At 30.0% G+C, this 26641-nt stretch overlaps 2 protein-coding genes across 2 annotated transcripts; both read right to left on the bottom strand.

Annotated features, from left to right (window-relative positions):
- Positions 1-1571: 1571 nt before the first annotated feature.
- LOTGIDRAFT_181506 (hypothetical protein) lies at positions 1572-4759 on the bottom strand. The gene is made up of 7 exons (XM_009053125.1): positions 4701-4759; positions 4292-4439; positions 3921-4095; positions 3369-3590; positions 2868-3023; positions 2128-2336; positions 1572-1911 (listed from the first exon to the last, which is right to left on the bottom strand). Exons 2-7 carry the CDS (start codon positions 4421-4423, stop codon positions 1837-1839), a joined length of 969 nt encoding a protein of 322 aa, XP_009051373.1. The 5' UTR covers positions 4424-4439; positions 4701-4759; the 3' UTR covers positions 1572-1836.
- A 2048-nt stretch (positions 4760-6807) lies between these two features.
- On the bottom strand, positions 6808-26149 carry LOTGIDRAFT_203023 (hypothetical protein). Its single transcript, XM_009053126.1, has 22 exons — positions 26086-26149; positions 25210-25288; positions 18718-18786; positions 17188-17330; positions 16633-16826; positions 15625-15751; positions 15086-15187; positions 14682-14790; positions 13964-14186; positions 13511-13607; positions 13228-13365; positions 12949-13056; positions 12562-12734; positions 12200-12329; positions 11690-11791; positions 11156-11341; positions 10314-10537; positions 9938-10110; positions 9559-9799; positions 8789-8858; positions 8415-8549; positions 6808-8113 (listed from the first exon to the last, which is right to left on the bottom strand). The coding sequence occupies exons 2-22, from the start codon at positions 25271-25273 to the stop codon at positions 8036-8038; spliced, it is 2886 nt and encodes a 961-aa protein (XP_009051374.1). The 5' UTR covers positions 25274-25288; positions 26086-26149; the 3' UTR covers positions 6808-8035.
- Between the last annotated feature and the right edge of the window lie 492 nt (positions 26150-26641).

Below are 26641 nucleotides of genomic sequence, written 5' to 3' on the forward strand. Positions count from 1 at the left end.
TATAAAAACTTGACCAGATGATGACATCACTGTCACAAGTTTCATTTGATCTAAATCTTGTTTGTGAACTGATGTCAACATCTTGTCAAGATTTTCTGGAAATCAGATTTTCTGCTCTGTGAAACTTAATTTTGATAAAACCCATATTCTAAGAAATCGATTTAGCTAATTGAGCAATCAGATGACTCAAGAATAAAGCCCAGAAATAGTGATAATTACAGAAGATATAAGAGTCTGGTAGGAGATGGCTTGTGAAATATTGCCTATTCCTTTATTATATTATGCATGAAAATTACAACAATATAACCACAATGTATTAGACTACCTGTATATTATACATATATTTATACATAGGCCTATATTAAATACATATTGTTTATTGTTATTGTTGATTTAGTATACTATAGACTTTACTAGTATTATTCTGATATCTTATTTTGGCAAAACAGTGCATGAGAAGGATGCTCAATTGGTCTTAATGATCAAACAAAAGATGCTGCAAACTTTTCTTAAAATATTATCTTATATGAAACAAAGTTCTGCGCTTAGGATACAAAACTGTCATTGGGGTTCCTAGTTCTTAACCCTAAATAGACTACATCTTGCCAAATCCTGCGGTCAGAGATATGATGTGAACACAACAGGGAGCCAGTTTAGAACTCTGGAGCCAGTCTATTTCTACACAGCTAATTTTGGAAATCATTATTATATACAATTTGCTCATTATTAAGTTTTTTGAATGTTTAAAAGTCTTATATATTGTCAATGTATACATTGTATTATAAGGTTTCAACTTTCAGGTAATAATTGCTATGCTTCAGTTTCTCTGTCCATTTGCTAGTGCCTTAGTCGTTTATTTTTGATAAACTTGTATTCACTTTTTGGAATGTCTTTTTGATCGGCAAGAAATATTTCGGTTCATTCATTAACACTTTATGGCTTTTTTAAAATTTTTTACAGATCATTTACTTGAAGTTATCTTTTTTCATCTACAAAATTTGCCTCAAAATTATTCTATTCTCTCATATCACTCGATGTCACTCCGCAACTTGGAATGACAAGTTTAAAACAAGCCTATTCTGCTATAGGTATGAAATTAAATTCAATAATCTGGTATACTCAATATAATGGTGATCCTACTATCTCAATAAAGAATATCATATATTTTGTCCCACTGTATCTTTAAGATATTTTATATATTTCAAGGAAATTCCTGACCTAAATTGTGATATCACCATTGTTTATATATAATTTTTTTTATTCTCATTATTATCAATGTTGTATGATTTTTGAAGTTGTTTGCCATAATAAATGTTTGCTTCCTGTGTTAAATGAGTGAAGTTATTTTCATTACCTTCTGTATTCAGAGGTAAGCTCCCTTATACACACCCACATGAAAATCTTGAGATTTTGATTAACCCTTCATGGAGTTATTGCCCTTGATTTAGCAAAGAGTGTGTCAAAAGATCTGGCATTTTACAAGAGCAATCCAAGTAAGGTGGAATGAAATTTTTTGCATTATAATACCACCATGTTGACAGATAGAAATTATTTCAATATAAACAACAAAGACATAAGTAAAATCTTTATTTTGATTGTATTCTGATTACAATGCTCATTTCAATGATGATTTGATTCAATAAGATGAATACTGGAATGTCATCATTCTATTCTATAGTCTTAAGATCTGGCACAATGATATCAATAAACAAATAGCACATTGAAGGTTATATATACAATAAAAACTTGTAACTTTAAACACTAGATTTCACATGGTACATTGTACAGACATCAATTAACTTGGTACACTAGATTTCACATTGTACACTGTACATATTATCTGATGGCTGTACTAGTATCCTCTTCTTGTTTCATAATAGATAAAATTTGTTGAGCATATTCACTTTCCTCCTATAAAGATAAAAAAATTATAACAAAAATTTTCAGAGTAAAATAATTTAACATAACAAGTTTTGTTTTTTAAAGCAAATTTTTCATGGTGTTAATTTATTTTTTAATTTGAAAAAACTTGATACACAGTAGACATATACTACAAACTCTTATCGCAAGAAAATTTAATTCTCTTTAGAACAGAATTTTGTTAAAAAATTTGTAATTTAAACCCACCAGAAATTCTTCTTTGCCTTTTAAGAACTCTATTCTCTGTTGTAAGAAGTCTATAAGTTTAAACTCTGATTTTTGAGCTATTTGTTTGGCTCGTTGATGATTAGTGACTAGTAATAATAAAGCATTCATCATATGTTCATGTTGTTGATTGTGATCTTGTTGTACGAGTCCTATTAATTGTTCTACCATTCCAATATCACACAGTGTATCTGAAATTAGATTAGATTACCAAATACACATTTTAAGCTGTTTGGATCACCAAAAAGTGATGCAAAGTTCACAATCCAGTTACTGAGTACACCTTATGATCTACCAAACCTGAATTCTATGATTAACTCTCACATTTGATATCTATTAAATAACATGCATTGTACAAAAAATACTTAGGATTAGCTTGGCAAAAATGGTTTTGGTTGGACATTCCATTACCTTTAAGGTAAGATATAGGGACAAATCATAAAACTGTTTCTAATTACAATGGACTGCATATGATATGTAGCTTACTTGAAACAAGGCTTACATACTTTCAATTAACTTTAGTTTCCTCTCAAATTCAAGAAATTGTTCTTATCTATGTTGTGGCCAAAAACAAGTAAGTTCTTAGGAATCTCAAAATTTTTTACAATTTTTTTTTAACTTTTCTTTCCAAATGAACACATAAATTATGTTCAAATTAACCCCCATGATTAACAGATTATCAAAACATAATACTACATATCTTATTAAAACAAAGAAAATACCTTTAAATTCAGGATTACTTGTACACATGCCGCGTAACATAAATGATGCTTTTACTTGTAATTTTTCAACATTAGTTTGCATAGCTCTCATTAAGTAAGAAAAGCCATTGAGTTCTACAAATTTCTTCTGACTATCAGGATCATCTCTGGCTAAACCTGAAGCGAAAAATGGACCACATCAAGTTTACAAAGCTAATTATAGCATTGCACACACACATTTAATCATTTAATGAATTCTTTAGTTGAGGTCAACCTTCAATATAATGGCTTTAAGGTAAGATTACAAGTTTACAATATTGAACTGAAGTCTAAAGTAAATAACTAGGTCAAACTAACTGGACTTCTACTTCTATTTATTGATTCTTTTCTGATCCTGACAAAGCCATGCAGTAAAAATATTTTCTAGCAAAACTTCACTGAAAATATATAAGTATCCACAAATTACACCCCTCACCCCCCCGACTCACCCCCCCAAAAAAAACAAAAAAGTAAACAACTTACAAGATAAAGCATATAAGGCTTTAGTTTTAACAGTATTGTTAGAATCTGTATCTAACATTTTCAACAGCACTGGCATCAATCCATGTTCTAATACTGCTTTTTGACAATAGGGATTATTCTGTACTATTTCTGCTATAACTTCTAAACAATTCCATCTTAACTCTGACTCTTCATGGTTTAATAATTGTGGTAATATTTCAAATCCTCCTATTTTATGGAAATCTGACAAAAAAAATAAATAAAACCATTATAAATCTCCAAAGTAATTTATCCTTTCAAAATAGGCTTTATGAATCAGAATTTAAAAATCAGAGTGGAATTACTATAAATGAAAATCTTTTAAAGATCAATTTACTAGATAATGAGTATTAACTTTTGCTTCTAAATCGTAGTTGAGACTGCCATATCGAAAAACATCACAAAATTCCCATTTTTTTATTTACTACTACAGAAAGCTTCTTCTTTATATCTTTATTGTGTATCTCCAAACTTTAAAGTAAGCTAACAATGTATCTTTTCTCTTAATCAATAAAAGTCAAGGTATCTACCTACCAATAGCAAAATCTATCTGACCACACCAATCTAATATTTCTTCTAGAGCAGATAATTTTGTATCTACACCATCTTCAGAATCATCAGTATTTTTGATAACATGAATACAGGCTTTCATTCTTTGTACTGGATCCGTATTTAACTCAGACAAAGCCTTTTCTAAAAATTCCTTTCTCTGTAAGAATAAATGCAAAGAATGAGTAAGTAAGTTTATACCATTTTAATGCTGAATTAATTGTATTTGTGGATGGAGTCAATCTAAGACATTATGACAGCACATTTTATTTCATACAGCACACTAATAATCAAAATCATTAGAACCAGGCATTATCAGCGGTGCTTGATTTTCCCCATAAGAATACAATACCAACCTCAGGATCCATTTGAGTTATAACTTCTTCACTTGTTTTATTTGCATTACTGGGATCAGCTATTTCACTAGAAATTCTCAATAATCCTTTCATATCTTTTGGAATCATTCTTCTATCGCCACCATCTGCCATTATACCTTATAGGTTTCTGTAATCAGTGTAATGTAATCAATAAATCACAGCAAGTGTGTAATTCTATATCAAGTTTTCTAACTTAAAATATTTTAATTGTTCCAGAAACCTCGTGAAGCAAGTTTCATCATACCGGTACCTTTCAAATCGAATATTCTAGAAATGGATTTCATGAATCACAAAGACCTCATATGAGATAATTCTTATTGTCGTGGCTTTACACATCTTCTCATAATTTCAAACTCAAGAATGTTAGAGAAAAAATAAGAATACTTACATGTTGTTTTTCTTGATAAGACTTAAAGATACAAATTTGTTTAAGACTCAATCTCAGAAAAATGTGGTTTACCGGAAATACGACTGTTTGAGCCTCAAAACGCTGAAAAGTTACTGAAGGGGAAATTACTAACTTGTCTAACTCAGACAACAAATAGTTTCTAGTTAAGGCGATTTCAATGCCTTGTAAAACTGGAGTTCTCTTGTCGGATTTCAGTTGTCTGAATGTTAAAGCTCAAGTTCAGCTAACTGAATAAAACATTACTCCTGCCATGCAAAGGAATATACCATATTCACTAAAACATCATTGCAAATTGTCAAAATCTGTTTCTATCAATATTGGTGAGAAACTAAGTTCAGAGCGTTGGGAGAGTTGAACAAGAGAGTTGCCAAGCAAATGAGTTTTGTGGTAAAAATCTAGTGGTGTTAAAACATGGCCCTAATTTTTTCTTAAAAATGCCAAATATAAAAAATGATTATCAATTCACTTTTTTACAGTAATGGGTGAATAAGAAATGAAGTTGGTTATCATTTAAAAACAATGTTTATTACATGAGTATGAGCTCATACAATACATGTTATATACTGGATAGCTACAATATCATAATAATAATAATAATATAACCTAGGTTATTTACTAATCAATAATAGAAATAGATCAACACCATTTTCTACAAACTGGGACAACATATCTAATTCTAACCCAAATTTCTTTATAAATTTTATCCACAATTACAAGTAATTCTACTGAAAAACTTATGGAAAATTTTTGAAAAATGCTTTGTCCCATGAAATGCAAGAAAAGCTAAATTTTCATTGATCTTACTTAAGCGAACCCGCTACTCAAAGCAAGTTGTAACCATCCTTAATTTTATTTAATCTACTTACAATAGAAAAACAGAGAATAGGCTACACAAAAAAAGAATCGACTCTTATCAAGGTTTTCACACGCACCCCAAAAGGATTACATTTATTTGTTTATGTCTTGTCTCTGTAAAGTCTGAAACCATTTTATATAGCCTAATTTTGCACCAATTAACAATTTATCTTAAATAATCTAGCATATACAATATAACTCATCAATAAACAAAAACATACGCAGTATTTATCAGGTGGATAAAAATAAACATCAACAAAAACAAAGCAGTATCAAACATCTCTCTAATTCAAATCAACAGAATCTTCATTAGTGCTATAGATTGTATTTCTGCACGAGAACTAATTTTCAGAATACCATTTGTCTTGTGGTGCCAATAGACAGGCTACATTGCTCTAAATTGTGGGTATCAGTTAAACACTGAGGATCATCATACTTAGCATGTTAAAGCAAGGCATGACTCCTTGTGCAGTACCTCATGTTTGAGAGCTTGACAACATATAATTTCAAACGTGTATTTCCTATTCTCCAATCCCTATTTAATATTAGTTTTTAATTTTTACATATATTTTTTCTATTCAAGGTATGCAGCCATTCAAAAAAGATATTAAGATGAAGACCCATTCTTCTTATCAATATGCATATATTCATTTGGTTTAGTATGTATGTATATATATAATTGGTTTTGAAAGATATTCTAGGCAATAATTCACTATTGCACAAAAGAAATAGAAAAAAAATATACAATTTATCTACAAATAGCTTTTTTAACTAAAGATCAACCCCACAGCAACAAAAAACTTAAAAATGTTTCTAATTGTCACCATAACATAGTTCTCAATGAAATAAATCAATGCCCTTCATAACTACTAGTACACACATATAAATATCAACAAATGATTTCTCTTTTAACACCTATTATGGGCATTGATGGCTTATTGAAAATGATGTAAAATATTTTTGAAGGGCAATAATGCCCGTCATATGGATTGTGAACCTCATTTTTCTGAATAAAGCACTCTTTGACACTTAAAACTTGCAGTAGTTTTTATCAGACACACTGAAATTATTTTTATTTATTTCTAAAGTTCAATGCTTTTTCAATGACTGAAAATAAGAATAAAGGAAACTCAACCTATTAATACTTTGATAGCTGTCTTTTCTAATTGTGCTCTAATGCAAAATATGATCTACAAAATATTTACTTATTGCTATGATATCTTGGATGGTTATCAATATTTTGAAAAGTGCCATTAATAAGGCTATAAGCTTCCCCATATACATTACCTTATCTTACATTATTTGTAGCAAAAGTTTGAAAAGAAGGCAGTTTTAACACTAGAGTCCAACATTTACAAATAGTTACCAATTTACTAATCTAATTTACATGTTATTAACTTGACTAATGTAAAGTTTGCTAAGACAATAATCATAGTACCGATACTAATTTCTAACAATGTATTATATGCGTCCATCATTCTAAGAAAGACTGAAAAAGGAATGCTTTTTTATTTTTTTTAGTATACTTATGTTTGTTAATGACAGTATTGGTTATATAAATAACAAAATATTTCCAATTACATTGTGCATATCAACACTGAATAGGCTGCCCTCGTGGAGGATGTAAAGGTCAAGATATCCACTGTAAATCAAGGTAGTGTAAGAGCTGTCTGCAAAGCTTAAACAAGCAGTAATTTTATTCTTTCAACTTATCACAGTGTCACATTGTTTCTATTACATGCTTAAATTGTTAATACAAATTGTATACACTCATTCAGCCTATCATAATATGTATTAAACCTGTTATGAATTCCCAAATCTGAAGCTTAATTTCAAATTTTATGTGAAAGATCTCCATAACAAAATTAGCCAATGGGTTCAAATTTTTGAAAAAGAAACATTTAATTGAACCCTCCCTATTTTTTAAAATATTGACTCATGTCATTTTGTAGTGGAGAGTCACATAATATCTTAAATAACATATATCTATTTCAACAAGTTTGTAAAAGTTGATTACGAGATTGTGCAGTGTACATTATACTAAGAGTGAAACTGATAATACTATGAGTATATATGAATTATCTATTGTTTTTCCATATAATAAATGCTGTGGACATTGATCTGGTAACACAATTCAGTGTGTAATGAGGGAAAATTTTCCAAATTCCAATTGTTGAAAGATCTTTAACATGCATAGCCTGTGGCAGAATCTTGGCCTATTTTGAAATAAAAAGACCTTTTTCTGTCAGTCCTTGGCTCTGCACCAACAAGGAATACTTGAGCATGTCACCTCAATACAATTAAGCATATTATGTAAAGATTATATAATTTCTTCATTAGAAACTTATCATCAATTTGATTTGACTTATAATAGTTATTTAAACTTAATATCATTAGAAATGTCCACAGCATTATTAAAAGCACAAGTTGTCTCTATCAATAGTATTATTACTAGTATTCTAAAACTGAGTTTCCAATAATTCACAGATTGTTTTTGCTACTTCACCCTTTGTTGACCTTACTGTTAATCTGTACATCTACAAACAGAAACATCGAATTTTAAGAAGGAAAAAAACAGGAAAAAAAAGGAAAGAAAAAGATTAAATAGGCATAGTTTGGCAAGTTTTGATGTTCCTTTTGGCCCCAAAAACACACACACACACACATTAAAAGCAAGGGATGGTTACACTTTTTATAATATGGTCTCCTTGAATCAAGTTTAACATGCATCATTTCTGCCTCGTTTGGGCTAATAAATACAGGAAAGTGGTATTAACCTAATCTTTTTTTATTTCCACCTATCAAGGATGAAACATGCCTTAGTATTATTATACTAACCTGAACTTGTTTATTAGGTTCTAAACGTATTAATACTCCAGTTTGTGCATTACGGGTATGTATTATGCCAGCTGATACAAAATTATCTGGATTAGGATCTACATTCTCCAATACACTTGATCCAAAGCCAAGAATCTGTAAATAGAAACAGAATCAATATCAATAACAGGTAAAAATAGACCAAATTACTATATCATCCATGTAAACCAACTCTCAATTGCATTACATAAATTTTTAAAATTTTGGACAAATTGGTTGATTAAGGCACAAATGCCGTATAGATAATTTAAATCAGATATAAATGAATCCCATTACATTAATACAATTCCATACTGGTTCCTACAGTTCTGTACAAAGACTCTTTGAGATCTCACCTTTACTTTAGATGCTTCTGTATCTTGAGGGGAGGTTGCTTTAAATATTTTCTGACATTCTTGTTCAGGTCTACAAGATGAAAATACATTGAACATTATTTACAACAATGGAAACTCATCATTAGTTGCATGCTTGAGAACCTGTCATTAGCTGGGTGCATGGAAACCTGTCATTAGTTGCATGCTTGAGAACCTGTCATTATGGAAACCTGTCATTAGTTGCATGCTTGAGAACCTGTCATTAGTTGCATGCACGGAAACCTGTCATTAGTTGCATGCTTGAGAATCTGTCATTAGTTGCATGCATGGAAACCTGTCATTAGTTGTGTGCCTGGAAAACTGTCATTAGTTGCGTGCATGGAAACCTGTCATTAGTTGCATTCTTGAGAACCCGTCATTAGTTGCATGCATAAAAACTGTCATTAGTTGCATGCACGGAAACCTATCATTTGTTGCATGCATGGAAACTTGTCATTAGTTGCATGCATGGAAACCTGTCATTAGTTTCATGCTTGAGAACCTGTCATTAGTTTTATGCTTGAGAACCTGTCATTAGTTGCATGCTTGAGAACCTGTCATTAGTTGCATGCTTTGAAACCTGTCATTAGTTGCTTGCTTGGAAACCTGTCATTAGTTACATGCAGGGAAACCTGTCATTAGTTGTATGTATGGAAACCGTTTATTAGTTGCACGGGAACCTGTCATTGGATGTGTATAGAAACCTGTGTGGGTGATTGCAAAACTATCTTATAAATTCATAAAATACTTACTGACATAAAGCCTTCCATCGTGTAAAGAAGGAATCAGCGTTCATCTCAGTTGGTTCCATAAATCTATTGAGTAATACAGGTAATTTGAGATGTAATTTCTGGTTGGCACCACTATAGGTAAAACTAATATTTAATATTGGTGATTGAGTAAATTCTGATATACATTCTACTTTATACATCTGTTGTACCTGGGCCCCACCTTCCATCACTGGATCTATCTCTTTCTCTTGGATACTTATTTGTACACAAATGTTAAGGAATCAATATATTCATGAACATCATTTCTTCACGCAAATAGTAGCCCAAACCCATTGTGAATTCATTTTCTATGACAATACGACAATTGACATTATAATAATGATTATTAGATAAAGGATATGAGAAGATAGTTGACCAGGACATGAGATGCTAGTTGTTAACTGAGTAAATTGGAATGATGTTTTATTGCCATAAAATAGACCAACACGACCTAAATTCTGACGATATTCAGCTTTTACTCCAATTTGTAGAAGATCATTTTCAAATAATACTCCATTCACTTTACAAACAAATCTGAAAGAAATTTCCCAATTTATATAAATATATTGAAACAGTATATACGTGAAACTTGCATATAAAGCCTGTCTATCCCTACCTGATTTTGTGAAAGCCACATCACATGCAGTCACATTTTGTTTGGCCTACATAAGAAACCAAGAACATGAAGTGAAATCTTATGGTTATATTGAACCATGTACTTGCTGATAAAAACTTACTTCTGGAAATTTTCCTCTGCACCCACTGTTAATCCTGATGCATCTAAGCCATTAGTTGTACCTCCACCAACAGAAGGTATAGGTCCTCCAAGTATATCTACTAATAAATCACCACCACCACCACCAGAAGATATACCGCCAACACCAGCATTAATACTGGGTGCTGTACCATCCATATCTAATCCTAACAAATCAGCTGACCCAGAACTGCTTGGTGATGAAATCTACAATAGACATCGAAGCATTTTCAATTTCACATGTCCAATACTGTCTCATGGGTCATAATGTTCGTTGTAACATATAATGAAATATAAGCCTTATGTGATAGACATTATAATTATTGATGAGATATAAGAATAAAGATCAAGATATTTGTTTTACAGCTGACAGAGCTAAGTTTCAAATATCTATGGCATTAAATTATGTCATTTGGTTCTTTTGCTTTAGTACTAAGCCATATGGTAAAAGATTATACCGGCAATAATAACCCACAGTGATCATTGTTTCCATATTAAAAACCTTTCAGAATGAATACATTTTATTTTAACTGAATAACTGTATTTTAATTCTCATACAGGCAATTGAAATTAATCCCAAAAAGCATAAAATTAAATGGCTTCATCCCTTTACAGTACTATAAATGAATATGAATAATGAATAAAGAATGTATCATGAAATTCAACCTGGAATAGCAGCTGGGGCCAGTCCCTTAAAAATTGAAGGTTAAGGATAACAATTTGTTGTGAGTGTGACATTCTATAGTGAGAAATACTCTTCTTATGAAGTTTTTTTCTTGTGGAAAAGACCCAAGATTTTTTTGTATATCAATATAGAGAACAAACCTGTAGAGAAGGTTGTGGATTAGAACCAGTTGAATCTGAATTTATTTGAGCAGCTGGCATTGCTTTAGGTTCCTTTGTTGTCTCTGTAGAATTTTCAGGGACACTTGATGGTTTCTTCTTCTTTAATTTGGCTAATATGGAGGATTCTCTCTCTGGGAAAGGTGGCATTTCTTCTAATACTGTTGCCTGTTACAGAAAATAAAAATCATTACAATGATGATTCCATCATGTATTCATTCTAGATATTCCAGTTTTGTTTTTTAATTAAAAGGTAATATATATTTGATTCTTGGAACAAATTTAAGCTAGTGAAGGGATTCAGAGTTTACATCAGAACTAATTTCAAAAGCACAAGAAATGGATCTATTTATCATCTACTAAGCATTCTTTCATCAATTTCCACTAAGTGTACTTTCTTAGTTTGAACTAAAAAAAAAAAACAGGTCAATGCAAAATACTTATCTATTACTGAAGTTTAAAATAAACCTTGTAATGTGAAATAAGAATGTAAAAGAAAATATACTTATAACTTACTAAAACATCAGCTGTAGCTTTAGAGCTAAGTTGTAAATATTCTATTGATCTTTGTTGTAATTCGACATCTGGATTTTTCATGTTATTTTTACTACCCAATACCTACAATATATATTGACAATATTTACATATCTCATTTCTCTTGACCATTTGATTTGAGTAAGACAATGGAAATATTTAACAATTTTCATATGTTTTCAATAACATTTCATCTAAATGCTCGAAACAATATGATTATTGATAACATATGACAACCTTGACTGTAAATACTGGACTGTTTTTACCATGAAACAATTACCAAGATCAACTTAAAGGATTGTATGTAAATTTTTCAATTCTTTTCACCTAAATGCTCAACACATAACAATTTTGAAACTATGTGAGAATCTTTTCTATCTTAATAACAGTCATCTACAATACTTCATTCTGGAGATTTCATACAATCATTTAATTACCTACTACCCTTGTACTCTTGCTATTTTGAGCATATAAAGACAAAGATCTACTTACATCTTGTATTTGAGGTTTAATCTCTGGGAACAGGTTAATAAATTTAATATAAGTTGATAATAATAAACCACGAGTTGAAGGACTACACAGATGATATTTAGAATGTAATAATTGAAATTGTACAATAGGGCTGAAATATAAACACATCCATCATTTTAAACACAATACATAGGTGTTTACATACATGTAGATAGTGTCAATGACGTCTGCTGTACATATTTGTTGAATTGTTCGTGCTAGATATCAATTTATGACAAGTGATATGGATAGCATTTCACAGGGCTAAACCTGGTTTTATTTTATTATTTACAAAAGTAAATTACTCCAAAAAAGGATCCTGATCAACACCTATAATGCCTCACCTAGATCGAGGATCACCAGCAATAAGATTACCAAATTCTCCCAATATATAACCACCAACTTTGACCATATTTTCATGACAGGCTGGAGCTTGTAATGCTTCAAATACAGTTTTAGCAGCATAGCCTTGTACATCATCTCTATTGATAACTATCTGTATCACTCTATACCATACCTATTGAAAACATGAAATTCTAAACCAGCGAAAAACACATGACAATCTGAGTGCTGCAAGATCCAAGAAAAACTTTGAAGAGAAATTTGGTGCGCTAAAATTTCCTGAAATCATACACCTCAAGAATGCAGACTGTGGTACAGGCAGATGGAGGCCACAGAATATATTAGATGCCCAGAGAGAAACTTAAATAAATACCCGTTCAGAATCTTACCTCTTCACTAACATAATCACCAGCTATTCTAATCAGATTTAATATTACATCAACATACCACGTATAATCTACAGCATATTTCTCAGCTAATATAGCAACTTTTAATACCTAGTGATACATATATATAGCACTATTTAATACTTATATTATCATAATACCACAAACTGATCAACACAATCAAATTGGCTAGGGCAAACCTAGTCTAAGTAATACTTTAGTGGCTCTTGGGCAAGTGAGGTCCAATACACTTTCAGAAATATACTTGAGAAACAAACTTACCATTTCTTCTCTAATAGAATAATCTGCTGTTTCTAAATATTCCAACATTTCACCTACTATTTCTTCAGCATTAGTTCTATCACACATAGCATATAATAAATCTACAGCTCTCTGTCTTACACTTACATCTCTCTCAGTCTAAAAAAATAAATATAGCTTCATGATTAGTTCAGTGATATCTTCTCACATTCCTTTTTATGGGAAATTATGAAATATTTATTATCTTGCATGTCTACATCTGATCATGCAAGACTATATTCCATATTCCTGTAATTATGCCTACCTTTAGAGCTGTTATAACTGTATCTTGATGTTTTTTCACAGCCTCATGAGAAAATTCTGATGTTGCTAATAAACACATACTTTCTAGTGCTAGATACCTACAAATATATATTGACATCAATACCATAGCAACAAGATATGAAATGGACTTTTACTTCCTTCTTTTCTGCAAACATTGGCAAAATCTTTGTAGTTTTGATTGGATTGTATGCTAGAGAATACAACCAATCGCAGCCTTTGACAAACAAACTGTAAACCATAAACCTTAATGTTTACAGTATTCATGTCAAGGACTGATTGGCTATATTCTCTAGCATAAAATCCAAACAAATCGCTGCATTTTACAAACTTCTGTGACACAAGAAAGGTGGGTATTGCAGTCAAGGTATTAGACAAGGTTTGTAATAGCTCGACACCATGAAGAAGATGTCAGATAGATGTATAATATATATACCTAAGATTTGTTTCTTTATGTTGTAAAAATTGTCCCAACTGATTGCATGCTCTGACTAGAAGATTAGGGTCACTGTCCATATGAATAATAAGATTAATTGCTTCAAATAATACAGCATTTTTGGCATTTGAATGTTGGACTTTCTTAGATTTAGGAGGTTCTTGTGCTTTATTTAATATAGTTTCTAAACATTCAGTTAATCTTGTTCTTACACTTGGATCCTCTGAAAGAAAACAAAAACAACAAATTATAAAACACTTGTTCAAAACTATTAGCATTTACATAAATATAGAGGAAAGAATATAGAGTATGTTATTGGAATAAAAAACACCACATGGAAAAGACTTTAGTGCAAAAACAAACATATGGGTTTTGGATTTGATATACCTTATAAGCTCGAAAGTTTCTACTGTATATAGCATAGGCTACATTATGCTCAGTTTCCTGTTTAGTGTTTATGTTTACTTATAGATTTAGGTCATCATCAGCAGATCTGATAAATAATAGGAGAGTTGTCTCTCTTGTTTTGCATAGGCTATACAAAAAAGTCGGAAATAGCCTAAAATGTAACACAAGCCTGTGACCTAGGCCAGTGCTTTCATGAGAATGTGTTCTCATCACCATCTAACACAAATATTTGGAAGCACTAATTACAAAGTTCTTTTGTTTTTTCAGATGAGATAAAGAAAGACACTAATATTTTATTCTTTATCTTTACCTGGTGGAGGATAATTTTGTAATAAACGAAGTAATTTAACTGATAACCATGGTGCTGGTACAAAGTAATAAGTATAATCTTGTAAATCAGTATAAGATGAAGTTACTATCTAAAAATATAATTAATATTTAAATAATAAAACAAGAGAGACAATGAAATGGACAAATTAAGATTTTAATAATAAACTTACATTAGTGTTACAGGTTGTGCCATTGGAAATTAAAAGATTAATACTAATACTGCTGTCCTTGAAAAATATCTTATTGCATACTGCATGGCGTTGCATTACACTTAACAGGTGTAAAAAAAAGTAGGACGTAAAACTCCATTTCATTTCACTATAATTAACTGGTTGTTCCCTTCACAATGTTTGTTAGCAATAAAATGTTGGTGGTGTAACTTACTCGACTAAGTCTAGAGACAGCAAGAGAAACACAACCCTTATATTCTTCTGGATTTTTCTTTACTAAAGTTTCTATTAAACTAGCAGCAGATGTAACTACTCCCTGAAATAAAACCAAATGTCATAATTTGATTATACATAAATGTAAAAGGCAAGGTTTGCTCAGATTTTCAGGACTAAAACTATTATTCAGTTTACTATCAAGGGACCTTTTTCTAGAAGATCCAGTCATTGGAGTAAAATTGATTTTGAATCTAGTGTTATCCAATTAGCTTACTAGATTTTATCTTAGTTAAGATCTTAATTAAATTTTCTAGAATAAATGTTTTTATTAGCTAGCATTAACAGATATCTGATGACACTAAGTGATAAACATCCTCTAAAATTTGTACCAAAAATGAGAACATTTTTTTAAATTCACAATAGATGTATCATTCATCACAATTTCACAAGTTTCAAAATTTCAAATTTTCCGTCATCTTAAGAGGGAGTATACCTCTAATATAAGTGAAGAGTTTATAAGAGAAATAATTCACCTACCATATGTTGATCATTTAATAAATGTATAATTCTAGATGTCCATTCTCCCATCTGTAAATCTGGTGCTGTACGTAATAATCTTAATAATGTTAAAGCTGCACTCTGTTTAACAGAATCAATAGTATCTCTGTAATTAAAAATAATGTTAATTAGGGAAAAATTTAATACATTTTATATTGTTCTAGGCATGATATCCCTTTTTAAGGAGTATAAGCTTAGTTGTTTGATTTACAACTCAATTTCCACATTATCACCATTTAAAATCAAAATCTGATTTTTTTGACTAGTCAGACTATCTTCACAAATATCATTGAATTGCTAAAAAAGTAGAAGTCTGGTTTTAATTCTCAAAAGGGATAAACTTATAGGGATAAGCTTACAGATAGGAGTTTTTATATTACACATGATCAACATCTTTATAGAACAAGTGGTTCCCTAGCAAGATACGCCCACTTTCCTCATACATTTTCAGTATATCACGGGCAGTCACCTATCTGTGGCAAATCACACCAAAAATCTAATTTGTGCAAGATATTGTTGATTTAAACAAACACACACTATTTAATAGAATTCTGACATAAACAATCACCTCTATCTTTTTACTAAGTCATGGGCAATAACTCAAATTCTGTTGATCGAAAAATTGTCAAATTCAATTTTGAGTAAGATCTCATCATTATAAATGATCATACCAAATATCATTTAAATCGGATGAAAACTGTACTATCTATTGTGTTCACAAACAAATTTTGACGTGTTTTTCATAAATCAAGGGCAATAACTCAAAAACCGTTCATCAAAAAATCGTGAATATTAAACTTGTCCAAGATCTCATCAATATAAATAATCACACCAAATTTCATTCGAATCAGATGAAAACTGTAGTCTCTATCGCGTTCACAAGCCAATTGTGTACAGACGGACGGACATGGGTGACGACAATATACGTCCACATTATAATGTGGGCGTATAAAAATTCTCTTCATGAAAAAAATTAAGTGGTCTTACCCAGAAACCAATAATGAAGGTATATCTATACTCAATGATTCGGCCATTTCTCTACTGCCAATATTAGCTACACACTGTAGAGCTAATGTTATATGTATTGGATTACGACTAACTAAATCATTTCTAATACACTGTATAACTAACTTCATTAAATCATTACTAGCACTAATTAGTACCGAGATAAATAAATAACCCTGAAAAAAAATAACAACAAAATCATAATATTTTTGTGTGCGATTGCATCTCTAAGTCTGAGATTTGGTTCTTTATATGATGTCATTTGCTTGAGTATGTCGAACAAATGATGGTTGTGGGTTCTAAACTCTGTTCTTTCTGATAGAATGTTATCTATTCAAGAAATAAAAAAAAATACCACTACAGATGTAATTGAAAAGACACTACAAAGAATTCATCTATTATTAATATCTTCCATTGTTTTCTGTATCAGTATATTCTGGTCATACATGTAAGATTGATTGGGTTAAAAAATATCAATTGGTATGAATAATAGACAAAAGAAAAGACTGTATTCATTATCTATCTGTAGACACTTACTATTTGTTTTTCTGTATATTTATTGGAACTAAGAAGATTAACAGCTTCCATGTGACCAAAATCAATATCATGTCCCAATAAAAATATAAATAATAATTTACACACATATTTCTTCTTCTGATAACCATCTAGTGTTTTATCACCTATAATATATACATAGATCATTTAGACAGAATACCATATATTTTTCTAGATATTTTTAACATTTATTCAGTATCACAACTACAAAATACCATTTACATCTTCCTTTTCTGCTACTGATTGAGCTAATGAAGACAGGAAACACTGCAATATGCATGCAATAAGACATTTGACCAGTAAAGTTGAATTACCAGTGCCCTATTTTGCATTTCTGGCTGAAAGGAATCTTTGACACAGTCTGCAGAACACACGAGATGTTATTTCTTCCATCATTGTTTTTCTGCTGTTCCAGACTTACAAATTGTTTACATACTCCATTGTTATGTAAGCTTATATCACTGATAGCTGTTGTGTTTCTGTGAATTATTAGTTATGGATCGAGTAAGAGCCATAGAACTGTTTAGGGGCTAAGATGACATTTCTCCTTAAGCAAAATGATAAGAAATTTGAAAGTGGTTGTGGGTGGGCATCCAAACCCAGGCCAGTCTCATTTCCCTCCACTAGTAACCAGTATGCTATTTATCATTATTAATTCCAGTTATTTTCTACCTTGGACATGAATAAACTAAATAATATCAAATATCCAACAACAATAACAACAATGTGATAAGATAAGTAATCAGTCATTATTTATACTAATTACTTTTTACACTCTGATAGAGTATCATATTATCATGGATATCACATATCTAAATCATTTTCATGTCTGTTTTTATATCAAATAAAAGGTCTTCTTAAAGGAATACTAGAATCAGCATCAGTCTTTGAATGAACATTTACCAATTTTAAACTTGGCCAATAAGACCATATATATTCATCAGTAGATATACCTGGTGTTATAAATAACATAACAAGATCCTTATATAATACGATAAATCCAAAAAAACTTAGTTATTATCCATAAAAATGCATTTAACTATTGAAAAACGCTTAATATTAAGTTTAAGCGTTTATCAATAATGACTTAGTTTAATGAATTTTCCAGATTTTCCAGTGATTCTGTTGTAACTTTAAGACACCAGGAAAGATAACTGATGAATATATACTCATATTGACCATTCTTGAAAACTTAAATTTTATGTTCATTCTAAGATGAAGCCAAATTGAGTCAAACATTACTGCCACACTTTCCGTCAAAATTCTTTTTCTCACTGCAGTCCCTTAAAAACACAGGTTTGCAATTTGTTTGACCAATTGTACCTTGAAAACGGGCAATATTCTAGCTAAGCCAATCAGTTACAGTGTTTTCGTCTTCAATTTCATGTATGTCCAGAATTATCCACATTTCATTTCACTTTCGTAAAAAAAAACAAATCTCTCTGGTCTACAATAGTATGGAAGTTTATTCACAGCAATTTGACTAATATTGAAATAAATAACAACCATTACCTTTAAATTTAGATCTAATATTAGCCAATTCTTTATTTATTCTCTTTATTTCTGCTTCTTTACTTTTACCTGAAAATATATAACATTTTCAATATAAAATACCCCTAGTATCAAACAAAATTCAAATTAAACTCTTTACCAATGGTCAAAATTCTAATCAGATATTAATATACCATCCTATTAAATTTATCACATCACATTAATTAATATACACATGTATTTCAAATCCAGGACACCTGATCAAAACTAGATGGAACCCTGGTTAACATCCTCAATAATAGCTTCGTATGATACCAAAGAGGTTGACCTAACTCATATTCACAAGCTTGTAGGCTAGAGGTGTTCACATATAATATGAATATCTGACATTATATCATGACAAGTTATTATCTCTGTCCTAAATACAAGATTTACCTGCTAAAGGGAAACATGGTAGAATAAGTTACAATTTGTTAAAGTGATCATGTACATGTGTGTAAAGATCGTTTATAAAGACTGAAATTATTTGTAACAATTTGGTTGGAGAGAACTAAGTATTTCATCTGTTCAACAAGAAAAAACTGTTGGCATACTTCACATTTAACACACATATTCTAGATGTGTTTCTTTTTCACCCTTTAAAATGTCAAGCTTTTCTTTATTTAGATAGGCTACTTTAACTTTCAAGGACAATTTCCTATCTGATTTGATGGGTGTAAGGCCCAATTCAAGCTAATACTTTTGAATAATTGAAATGAAATCTAAAATGAAATCTTCTCTGCTCTAAATTGAAGTCAGCAGAGTGCAATGAGGGAAATTTCGCTAGACCAGCCTGTAGCACACAGGATCTAATTTTTCATTCTATTGACTAGGCACTTTTACCGGCATGCTTACAATTGAGACAGCGGAAAACTTAGTTGAAGGTCTAGGGGCTTGGCTAGTTTCAAGTGGGCTGAGCAAAATATCACGCAGTGTTAACACGTCAATATAGACCAAGTGTAAAACTCACTAAGGCACTGTACATTGAACTAGTTACATCAGGACAAAAGGAATCAATAAATTCTGTTATAATCAAATATTAGATAAATCTGTTATAGTTGACTTGATTTTATAAATCAATATAAAGTATTGAATGATCTAATAATCTAAACTAGTTTGATTATTGTAAAATGATAGTATCAATTATTTAATTTGTGACAAGCTTCTTGTTTTTCTCATTCAGAACTAATTAACAATTAAGTGATTATTTTCTCTGGGCAATTTTACTATCATATGAGTTTCCAAAATTAGTGTATGCCCTTTGGATATTTAATACTACGACAAGTTTCCCTTATCTAAGATGAAGAATTTCTCATGAAAAAAAAACAAAAACAAAATGAAGAGAGCTGCAAGAAATACCTTTTTTTTTTCAAGAAAAAAAACAGAATCCTAATCAAAAGGAAATTGTCTTAAAAAATTGTGAATAATACAAGAAATAGACAGAATGCCTGGAAACAAATCAATTACTAGTAAGTTAGCTCAATCATTGAGAACATGGCTGACATTTTACATTATTCCCTGGGGCTTTCTTTTCATTTTCTTCTGATATTTATCTTACAAATAAAACATAGATATAGACATAGATTGCAATGAATTTTATTTAATGGACTATTTAAATTTTAAAACATTAACACAGATATATTGACATTTATGTGGAAAATAAAGTACTTCAATCTACTATGACACAATGCAGAAGCATACAGGAAAATTCTATTTCTGCTCCAAACTAGGCTATTGAAGACAGGCAACACAGCAGTGTTTGTCAGGTTATTTTTCCTATTTGTATTCAATTTCCAAAAGTCAAGATATATAATTACATATATTCCTGATAAAATGCCTGCATCAGAAATGAATTATGTTAATTCAACATCAAGCAAGCTAAATAATTGCCAACATAAAATGACTACCTAATCATGACAATCAAAATATTGTTCTGTTTCAGGAATATCAATTGAGAATATAAATATCTATCTAGTCAGATGGGAGTTATAATACTAACAGCAGCCTAGAGAAGAATGAATCATAAGATGATAATAGCAGTTCAAATTCATCTGAGTTGAAACCACCACAAGATATGTTGAAAAAATTCTACAAGCAACAATGAGGGAATGTTCGTCAAGACAAAAACATGAATCATAAAAATGCACATAGCACAAATGGTCCTAATTAACTATTTCAAGCTTTGTTCATATCAAATCTCCCCGTCATCACTGACGTGCCAAAATGAGTATTAAGTAGATCACATGAAATATATAACACTTTAAAGTGAGCATTCTTCTATCAAAGGTTAGTTCTCTTATCATCTTCATTAAGTAAAGCGAATTGTTCTTCTTTCGCATCGTCATGGACTCCAATTACAATAAGCATTATCTAAAAGAACCGTAAGGACATATTTTTAAGATACAGAAACAGACATTTCAATTCATGAAACAATTTTCAAAATGTGATTCAACTATTACAGTATGTTAGTAACAATGTTGAAGGCAGAGTGTAGTAAATAACCCATTAGTTAATAGCAGTATCAAGATAAATCTAAATGTAATTGTATTAAACACTGAGGTTCTGATAGGAACTGGTGAAAACATCCTGTTCTATCTACAGCACTAACTAACTAGATAAATAATCAATAGCTATCTAATTCTACTGTCAACTAACATTACACTAGCTGATTTCATATCAACTATCCTTGACTACATTGTAACTTATCATTGTCATTCTGCAATACGATGAATAAGGCAGCATATTGTTTCTGGAGGGTTCCACATTCCAATCATCCTCATCAGCTGTGCTTTCAGACTGTCAACTAAATCTAGTTAAATATAAACATGCTCCAAAACCTGTGACATGGTTAACTGCAGCCCAACAAATCCTAAGACAGTCTTTACAGATGAAATTTCAGTGCAAGGGCCAAACATAAAATTTTATGGAAGTTTCACAGATCTATTATTGGAGAGGTAGTTTTTGAAAATTTCTACCATAGCAAAAGTAAAATTTATATAAATCTTTAATATAACACCTTACATGGATCCCATTCATTTACAAAGTACAAAACAACTCTGCTGATGAGTTATCCCACATCAATATTATGACATGAACACAAAGTTAGGGCAAAACCCAATGATCACTGCCTTGACAATGAGGGCATGAGTGTTAGTTTGAAACATCATTCAGTATTGGTACAAGTAATATTATAAGCTTATAGATTATGATTTGATTCAGCAACTTTTGTTACCAAATTTATACAATCAATTAACATTAACTAGTCTTGAATAAAGTCATTGAGTGGAATCCCTATCATTTGTAAATAAGATGATCACAACACAAATGCCAGAGGCTAGATAGGCAATAAAGAAATCATGCTATAATCAAGATTAGCTTAGCCTATTTATTACATTGGTGGTTGAGCTAATGACAGATCAGAAGAAAATCAATATGAGAATAATTTGACAGCTCACAAGATGTAGAAGATAATTTATTCCACAATGCCGTCATCTAAAAACGATGAAATAACTTTATTCAAGAACAATATGGTAAATTAAGTAGCAGGAATCCAATTGCTTTTAGAGACACACTGATTTGCATAAATTGGTTGGTTACTAGAATAAAACTTTTTAAATATTTGATGTTATTACATGTTGAAGAAGCTGTTATACTGGTAGTATTTTATTCATTTCATAAACATTTTTAAGAAATTTTTTTAATACCTATAGCAAGATTTGTGCTCCATTAGGCAAGGTGTTGCCACTTTTAAAATTTTATTGCAAATATTGAGGTACAATTTACAACTGAAAAAAACACCAAATTAAAGTACATACAATTCTTACACTTTTGTATACAAATTTAGAGCAGAAATTTCAAGGCTCAATAACCCAAATAACAATTTCAACTTTGTTCCAAAAGAAATTATGCTTGAGGCACTAATCTATGATGAAAGAATGGCAAGTAAAATTCAAAGAATTATCAAAGCGTAAAATGGTTAGTGTAAGAATAAAAGAATTCAAGTAAAGAATTATGGTTTAACTGGCTGAAGATTTATTATTGATTGTTTGCGACCTTAAGAAATGACCTTTATCCAATGTCTATAGTTTCACAATATTGATGACTAACCAATTCAGTGATGATCTCATTGGAATAATTTGAATTCAGAGGCTTTTAATATATCTGGTATAATAAATTTTTCAAACTTCGCTGTAATTTAGCTAAAAATCATTTTGTATTCGGAGCATTGATCAAAGAAGGAACAAGTGCCAACTTCGTAAAAAACAAGAATTATGTATAAGTTGGGTCTCACAATAACATCAATTTTGTTAAGTTTTCAACATACTATTCAGTTTTAAATGTGCTTTTACTCTATATAAGAAATATTTCATGTATAAGTTACAGTATAACTTTTGTAAATAAATAAAATTTTGCATTCTGCACCTTAGAAAATTGTATTGCTTTTTGCAGAAATCACTTTAACATCATCAGAATGAAGGGAGTGGATGTATCTCACCAAGGTTGATTACAACCTGCAGGAATAAGATAATATTCCTGATAATAACAGTAGACATCAATATTTTGCCACCTCTTGTCAAATGCAAACTTGAACATGTTTCAGTAAAATCAATTTGTTTAATTTTTCCTGAAAAAGGTTTGAATTACTCTCTAGACAAAGTAAAACAGGCTGGATAATGCAAAATTTAACATTAATTAATCTCAATTCTCGCAATAAGGTTTTGAATACAATTTCAAACAAATGATATCATTAAAATTGTGTATAAAAATTACCATAAATAAGGTTGTAAATGCAATATTTTGTTATTCTTAAATTAATATTTATCAAAATAATGCAATATTATCTTATTTTCAAATTATCATTTAATTTATCAAAATAATACAATTTTCTTAAATTGCCATTTAATTTATCAAAATAATGCAGTATTATCTTACTTTTAAGTTATCATTTAATCTATCAAAATAATGCAATATTATCTTATTTTCAAATTATCATTTAATTTATCAAAATAATGCAATATTATCTTACTTTTAAATTATCATTTAATTTATCAAAATAATGCAATATTATCTTACAAATTATTATCTAATTTATCAAAAGAATGCAATATTATCTTACAAATTATTATCTAATTTATCAAAATAATGCAGTATTATCTTACTTTTAAGTTATCATTTAATCTATCAAAATAATGCAATATTATCTTATTTTCAAATTATCATTTAATTTATCAAAATAATGCAATATTATCTTACTTTTAAATTATCATTTAATTTATCAAAATAATGCAATATTATCTTACAAATTATTATCTAATTTATCAAAAGAATGCAATATTATCTTACAAATTATTATCTAATTTAATGCAATATTATCTTACTTTTAAATTATCATTTAATTTATCAAAATAATGCAATATTATCTTACAAATTATTATCTAATTTATCAAAAGAATGCAATATTATCTTACAAATTATTATCTAATTTATCAAAATAATGCAGTATTATCTTACTTTTAAGTTATCATTTAATCTATCAAAATAATGCAATATTATCTTATTTTCAAATTATCATTTAATTTATCAAAATAATGCAATATTATCTTACTTTTAAATTATCATTTAATTTATCAAAATAATGCAATATTATCTTACAAATTATTATCTAATTTATCAAAAGAATGCAATATTATCTTACAAATTATTATCTAATTTATCAAAAGAATGCAATATTATCTTACAAATTATTATCTAATTTATCAAAATAATGCAATATTATCTTACTTTTAAATTATCATTTAATTTATCAAAATAATGCAATATTATCTTACAAATTATTATCTAATTTATCAAAAGAATGCAATATTATCTTACAAATTATTATCTAATTTATCAAAATAATACAAATTATAATACCTATAAATTATCATCTAATTCATCAAAACAATGCAATATTATCTTACTTTTAAATTATCATTTAATTTATCAAAATAATGCAATATTATATTATTTTTACATTATCATCTAATTTATCAAAATAATGGAAAATTTCCTGATTTCCAAATTTATATTTAATTTTATCAAAATAATGTCATATTTTCCTACTTTTAAATCACCATTTAATTTATCAAAATAATGCAATTTTTTTTTTTTTAAATTAGACTATATTACAAGCACTGGAAATTCTTATATTGTAATACCAGTATTGGTATCATTGGTTTATAGGCCTTGCTGTGTAATTACGGTAGTGTTCTGATTAATGCTTTCTTTGTGTGATCTTGTCTTCAGACAGAGAGCCATAACTACAGAATGTTGAGATGAAAGGATACAGTTCTCCAATTTTCAATTTTAACATCAGTATGAAACGTACTGTATTGAATGTAAGCTACTCCAGGGCACTGAATGTAAGAAAAAAATAAAGGCTGTTTGAGATGAATTTCCATATCAAAGAAAATATAAAAGAAACTGTTTACTTACAATTCCTAATATCCGATATAAAGACTGCAAGTCCACGCATGCCATCTCCCTTTACTGCCGGCATTTTGATGCGTCCAACCTAAAGTGTAAAGACAGAAAATATCTTTAGAACAGATACATAATTAAAATCCAATTGTAAAGCAATAATAAATAAATAACTTAAATGTATATACAAGGTTTTTCCGATAATCTGTTTAGAAATCAATGCTCAGTTATGATGTAATATCAAACATTACCTATTTACGGGTATAATATAAAAGTGCTTAGAGTACCAATACACAAAAATAATTAGTTTGGATCTTCTCAAGGATCAAAGTGAAATGCTAAAAAACTTTGACATAGCCATTAGAAATATTTACGATGATCATAACATCACTGTGAAACTAACAAGTCTGATTTGCTATGTGAGCATGGGAATGCGAAGTTGTTGACTCTTTAACTTGCAGTAAGCAGTCAATTTATCAAAATGATTCATGACTTCGATATCAAACTAATGCATCCCACCACTGTACACTACAGCCCTCGAAACTCCTACTAAGTTTCATCTGACGTAGTCAGTCAGACATTCATACTCATTTTAGTCACTGACTTTCTTTGGCAATATGAAATTACACTCTGCATATTGAAAAAAACGACAGTTAGACCTAGAGGTGACATTAAAATTACATATTCGTCCTCAGCCTGTGCAGATGTTGTCAATCAGGCTCATCTACAAATCCCCCCTCCCAACCCCTAACAATCTCAAAGGTGACAATCGCGACATTCCGTCAACCGGCATTACTTTACAGGGCATCAACAATCCAACGTTGCCTGTGTCTGGGATATACAACGACACAAATAATTTTGGGTCTAGGCCATGACATCAATTACTCTTACCCTAAAAGTGGGAGAGAAATATCACTAAATTAACGTCAAAAGTAGATGCATTAGCTACAAATGGCCGCCATTAACATGTAGAAATCAAAACGAGGCAGGTGGTACACCCACCACATGAAAATTAAATGAATGACTATTTTTGATTGATTTTCATTTTACTTGAATTGTAGATCTTTCAGATACTGAAGTTGTGTGATAAAACTATTTATTATTTTGGTAATTTTAAATCATAAAGTTTGGTTTGAGGCTATGTTACGTCATCGCCTAGGCAACGGAAGTAAATATTCCAAGATGGCTGCTGAAATGTGGTTAAATTTATGTCAGGTTTGTTTCCCATGAATTTTTCTATGTGTATTTTTTTTCATATAACTGTTTGCTATGAAATGTCTTTGCCGGCATCGTAATTTGTTGCAGAATATCGGTTTTCACTACAACATTCAATGTTTGACTTGTTAATTATTCGTCCCACTATGCCGGTGCCCGTTGACGTTGTTTATTTTGTATAAGTAATTGTCAGTTTCACTGTATTTTATTCACTTGATTGATTCCGAATTCG

This window comes from Lottia gigantea (genome assembly GCF_000327385.1).
Source record: "Lottia gigantea unplaced genomic scaffold LOTGIsca_2, whole genome shotgun sequence".
Taxonomy (NCBI): Eukaryota; Metazoa; Mollusca; class Gastropoda; family Lottiidae; genus Lottia; species Lottia gigantea.

Excerpts from the sequence above, each read along its gene's own strand:
- LOTGIDRAFT_181506 (XM_009053125.1), bottom strand. The coding sequence starts at position 4,423 with ATGGCAGATGGTGGCGATAGAAGAATGATTCCAAAAGATATGAAAGGA. Across the intron at positions 3,024-3,368 it reads AGCCTTATATGCTTTATCTT|GTTTAGCCAGAGATGATCCT; the intron begins GTAAGTTGTTTA and ends TTTTCGCTTCAG. Across the intron at positions 1,912-2,127 it reads AAGGCAAAGAAGAATTTCTG|GAGGAAAGTGAATATGCTCA; the intron begins GTGGGTTTAAAT and ends TTATCTTTATAG.
- LOTGIDRAFT_203023 (XM_009053126.1), bottom strand. The coding sequence starts at position 25,273 with ATGCCGGCAGTAAAGGGAGATGGCATGCGTGGACTTGCAGTCTTTATA. Across the intron at positions 14,791-15,085 it reads CTGTCTCTAGACTTAGTCGA|ATAGTAACTTCATCTTATAC; the intron begins GTAAGTTACACC and ends TTATATTTTTAG. Across the intron at positions 9,800-9,937 it reads TCCTGGTCAACTATCTTCTC|AAATAAGTATCCAAGAGAAA; the intron begins ATATCCTTTATC and ends ACATTTGTGTAC.